Source organism: Cantharellus anzutake, assembly GCF_015039405.1.
Source record: "Cantharellus anzutake strain C23 chromosome Unknown EI90scaffold_162, whole genome shotgun sequence".
In the NCBI taxonomy this organism is placed as follows: domain Eukaryota; kingdom Fungi; phylum Basidiomycota; class Agaricomycetes; order Cantharellales; family Hydnaceae; genus Cantharellus; species Cantharellus anzutake.
In genome coordinates this window covers 120,111-125,497 of record NW_024067112.1, presented here as the reverse complement: position 1 = coordinate 125,497, position 5,387 = coordinate 120,111, and the positions used below count along the sequence as shown (strand labels likewise).

Sequence of the window (5,387 nt, the reverse complement as noted above, 5' to 3'; positions counted from 1 at the left end):
TGTCTTTGAGAAAATAATGCACCAACCAGTTAGTTTAACCATGAGGGATGTATTAGGATCATCTATTACATTGGCCAAATGAGTCCAGGAAGCAACCAAATCACACTGTAAACTAGTGGATGCTGAGGAAGTACTAGGTAATTGGGAAGTAAGATGGATATCATTTGAAGATGAAGAATATGATACAGATGATACAGATGATCATACAGTACAATTAAGCAAAATCCCCAAGGAATTTGCCATATCAGCACAAAGCCAAAACAGGAACCATCATCTGGATTGGCTCCATGGTTGGATGGTTTGGGTGAGCCTCGTTCAAACCCGGATCATTTTTGTGACCGTGTGATTAATGGTCTTGCCAATCAGGATTTGCCCTTTATTCAGGCACCAAGCATGCCATCTGTGCCATCGCAGAAACTCTCCACAAAGAAATTTCACCTCTGGGCTTATGTTCAATCATGCTCAAGCCTGGCATGTTCTGCACAGCTGGTATGAACCCAGGGAAACCCACCATTGAATACGTTAACCATGTTGAAGACTACAAAACCATATTGGCACCTTGGGTAACTAGGTACAAAGCTGCTTATAATAACCAACCTGGGGATCCAAAGAAGTTCGTGCAATTGTTGATTGACTACATGAAACTAGAAGGGCCATTCTCAAAGGAGCAGAGGGGAGACAAGGAGGTCCCTATCAGTTTTCCCATAGGACCAGATGCATACATCTCTGTGACAAAGTGCTTGAGCAAGCAGCTCAAAATGATGGAGGATTGGAAGGATGTCATTCATAGCACTGACTTCTGAACAAGTAGATGGGCTATTGACCTTCTGTTGAGGCTAGCCTGTGTGCAGCTGAACAGGTACACCAATGACCATTGAGACTATTTGAATAGGAGCACAAGTAATCACAACCTGAGTTGTGCATGACTGCCATATTGCATGGACCAGAACCAACCTGCAACAGCCCGTGCTCATGATTCATGGACCTCTCTAGATCACACATGTGTCCATTGCTACCAAGTCCCTGTGCTTTCATACTCCTACCATGAACCCACCAATGCCCACATGAAGCAAGGGCCCCTCAAGCTGCATGTGTTAGAACTGGGCAAGGGCAGATGATTCTGGAGGGGAACCAGAGACTTAGCAAGGAGGGACCTTGGCCTCAGCGACTCATGCAGAGTGCTGTGCCATTGCTGTTTGTCCATTTGGTCCTTAATTTCAGAGGCAGTGAGCAGGAAGTCTCTAGGGGGCATTTCAGGTCAATTTTAGACTGAAGGTCCAAAATGAGTATGTACAAGCGCCTGTATATAATAGGGAGACGAAAGCGCAAGGAAATCAAAGGGGGTCCGAATCGGAACAAAGGCATCCGAATGGGGACAAAGGGATGACAGAAGTGGATTGGCACTGAAGGTCATAGGTTAGAAACTGTAGTACATCCGAAAGGAGATAGGGAGGGTGAATGTCATATCCATCCACAGCCATCGACTTCCACTACCTCTGATCTCTCTGGACTACCTCCACTCCTTCTTCACTAACCTTGGAGCTCCCGTATTCCGCAATCACCTCCGTATCCCTTGATGGTCACCACCCCCACTTTTCAAATTATTACCTATGCCTCCCTAAGTACAGAGCCCTGAAGGCTTCCGGACAGCTCCGACGTCCACTAGCGCACTCCTGCCTCCGCTGGGCAATACACTCGCTTGCCCTGCAAGCCCACCTTTGGGCCTATCCCTCCGTTCCATTTCTGGGTTATTGCCTACCATTCCACTAACCCCGTAACCCAACTTGTCAGTAATATTCAATCAGCTAATGCTTAACTCTGTTAGCTCCGCTCTGCTCGGCCCCGCCATTTATGGGCCTGCCCTCATTGTAACTATATATACTCAACTTGTACATAGGTTACACCTCAGTAATAAAATCGACTAGAGTTGACCCCCTTTAGTTCTCGCTGCCAGTAAGTTAGGGCACAGATGTGTAACTTGGCACAGCGCTCCTGGCATAAGTCACTGAGGCCAAAGCCCTCTGCCACAGAGACATCCCTTCGTCTTGATCTGGTCTCTGACAGTGAAGCCCAGAGGGGCAGGAAGATGAGGTGAAGTGGAGATGATGACTAACTGGCTAGAATGGAGAGAAGCAGCAGTCCAAATAAGGATGAGGGGGAAATGCAAAAGATACATTACAAGCAGTGAAAGTGCCGAGTGTTAGAACGGGGCTGATACAGACGACTCCGGAGTGGAATCAGAGACTTAGCGTGGAGGGACCTTGGCCTCAGCGACTCAAGCGGAGCGCTGTGCCATTGCTGTTTGTCCATTTGGTCCTTAATTTCACAGTAGGTGAGCAGGAAGTCTCTAGGGGGCATTTCAGGTCGATTTCGGACTGAACCAAAACGAGTATGTACAAGCGCCGATATATATAATGGAGGGGGCAAAAGCACAAGGAAAACAAAGGGTACCGAATCAGAATGAAGACGTCCGAACGGGGACAAAGGGTAGAAGAAGCGGAGCGGTACCGAAGGTCATAAGGCAGGACCTGTGATACGTCCGAAAGGAGGTAGGGAGGGCGAGGCCCAGAGGGGCAGGAGGATGAGGAGAAGTGGGGATGATGACTAACTGGCTAGAATAGGAAGAAGCAGTAGTCCAAATAGGGATGAGGGGAAAACGCGAGGGATACATTACAAGCGGCGAAAATGCCAAAGGCGATCCACGAAGCTCGGGGGTTACGGAGCTTACGGAGGTTACAGAGGCGGGGTTGAAAGTCCGAGGGATATTGGCAATGGTGTTTACATAGTATGAGGTCACCAATGCAATGGACTAAGACCGAGGTGGAGTCAAAGTCCAAGGTAGGGACTATGACGGAGGCTCTGTCAGGGTTCAGCACCCTGCCCTAGGGTGCCCCAGACTCCCCAGACTCCCCAACCAATCCCTTCCTTCCATTCCTTCATTGTTGCCTTGTTGTTGCCTTTCTGTGTTGTGTATCTGCACACATGGGATAGCATGGGAACTTTCTGAGCGAGCAGCTCACCCAGAATGTTCCCATGCTTACTGGGCACTGCCACCTGGATGTTCCCTCCGGGTCACACTACACAACTCTAGGAGCTGTATAGTTGTGGGCATGTGACCCATTCCTTTATATAGCAACCATGCGGGGAGATGAGACCTTTACCCTTCTTCTCATCTCATACCCCGCATAGTGTGAGGACAGGTTAGATGGGAGTTGAGGTCAGGGAGCCTCCGAGTCCGAGGCCGGGCCCTGACAGGCCCGGAGCAAAGGTATGAGCGGTGTCCGAGTGCGAAGTACGGGACAGCAGTGGAAGGTCGTAACTTGGTGGGAGGGTGGCGGAGGAGTACCAGAGGGAGGAGAGAGGGGAAAGGTAAGGGAGAAGGAGTGGCGGAAAGGAGAGTTGTCAGGTCCGAAGGTGAGTATCGGAGCGGATGGGGGAAGCGTAGGAGGGTGACAGGAGGGTGGAGGTGTTGTGAAGGAGGAGCGGAGTAGGAGGAGGAGTAGTAGGAGGGTGGCGAGAGGGGCGGCATTCGGTCCGAGGTGAGTATCGGAACGGACGGAGATAGGGGAGGAGAGGGAAGGAGGAGCAGAGGTGGTGTGGGGGGTGAGAGGAGGTGTGTTGCCAGGACCGGAGGTGAGTATCAGAACAGCAGCAGTAAGGTATGACTCCGGAGGTGAAGAGGGTGGAGGTCCGGAAGTCGGGTAGGGGTTGGGTATGCACGGATATGACAATATGGGAATGTGGCAGAAGGTCGTAACTTGGCAGAGGTTTGGCAGAAGAGGGTAGGAGGGAAGAGAGTGATGAGAGGAGTGATGAGAGGAGTGGGGAGAGGAGTGGAGGAGGAATGGTGTCAGGTCCAAAGGTGAGTATTGGAGCAGACGGAGGTAGGATAGGAGAGGGACAGAAGGGTGGAGGTGACGTGAGGAGTGAGGAGGAGGGTGGTGAGAGGAGTGATGTTTGGTCTGAAGGTGAATATCGGAGTGGATGGAGATAGGGTAGGACTCCAGAGGTGATGAAGATGGGGGTCCAGGAGTCGGATCGGGATCAGGTATGTATGGATATGACAGCATGCAAAATCCATGTCAGCTCAGTTCATGTCCCAGAATGGCGAAAGAAATCCCCAAAATATTAGAGATAAACTGCCCACTCCAGTGCTGTCCTTCCATCTGCTAGGGCTGTCCCTTTCACCATCCAGTTCAAGTTCATCTTACGCCGCACACTGTTCCTGACTCATAAGTACTAGAGGGCTGAGAACCAATCAGCAGGGGACCTGAGTTATCATAGAGGTTGATATCCTGCCTAATCCTGAGATTGTGGTTTCTTTCAGAAGGCATATTAACTTTCTTGAATCATGAATTACAGGTCCTCAGCAAATAGACCTCTTATCATCAGTCTTGTGACCTACAACCCGCACATTGACACTTGGATCCTGTCTCTTCAAAACCTAGGACATGCCCCAATCAATGATATCAGCAAGGTCCATCTGGGAAGGACACATATCTTTCATCATCAAGACTCAATTATTCCTCCTTTCCTGGCCTCCTAACATGCCCATCTTCGAGACCATATATTAGCAACACACATAGAGTTTATTATCATTTCCAACTCCATATTATATGAAGTCTGGGCAATAGTTGTGCCTGAACTTTGTTGTTACTAGACTTCAAGACTTTAGCCAAACATAAGTCATCCAGTGTCAAGTCTTGCAGCATCCTAAATCCCCAACCTCACTTTCCTAATCGGGCCCATTTGTCAAGGCACACACCCTGACTAGCCCGGACCTGGACCCACATGTGTGCTTCTGCCCTGCATGCTGCACATGCCACATGCTCCAGGCCTGGTTCCCATTCTTCATGTGACTTCCAGGTATCCCCAGAAGTTTTCGCCATATTGGGGCCACTGTGGGAAAGTGAGAAGTTAACCTTCTTCTCACTTTCTTACCCACAGTAGCAATGTGCCCTAGGATGGGCTGTTACAGGTCAGACTGTGGGATGTAGAGAGAGGGGTCATGGGGACCCAGGGTTTGTCCCCTGACACTGTTGCACATGGAGTCAATCGAACTTTGCGCAATCAGTGGTGGTCCACAGTTCAACCAAGTACAGCCCAACAACTCTTCTCCAAGTGCAAGTAGAGTGTCATTTGAAGCTACCCATGCATCATTTTCAGTGCACCACCCAATCTGTGAATCGCTTCCATGTGCCGCTGAAGGAGAGAACGAAGGAAGGTCAGTTGGGAGGTTCAAACGAGACCACCACCAAGCTGTTCCCTGGTTCTTTAGTTAGGATGGGGAAGTGTACTAGTGTTATTTATTGTAAATATAGTACCAATCCGAGTGTTTTGGCTAATTCTATTTTTATGGGTTAGTTTTAAAGTTCCTGGGAATTGAC

General features: G+C 49.5%; 1 protein-coding gene across 1 annotated transcript; it reads left to right on the top strand.

Moving 5' to 3' along the window:
- Positions 1–377: 377 nt before the first annotated feature.
- EI90DRAFT_2949293 (uncharacterized protein) lies at positions 378–803 on the top strand (the record flags this gene model as incomplete). The annotated part of the gene is made up of 1 exon (XM_039055384.1): positions 378–803. A coding segment is annotated over one exon (426 nt), but the record flags the coding sequence as incomplete, so codon positions are not given.
- Between the last annotated feature and the right edge of the window lie 4,584 nt (positions 804–5,387).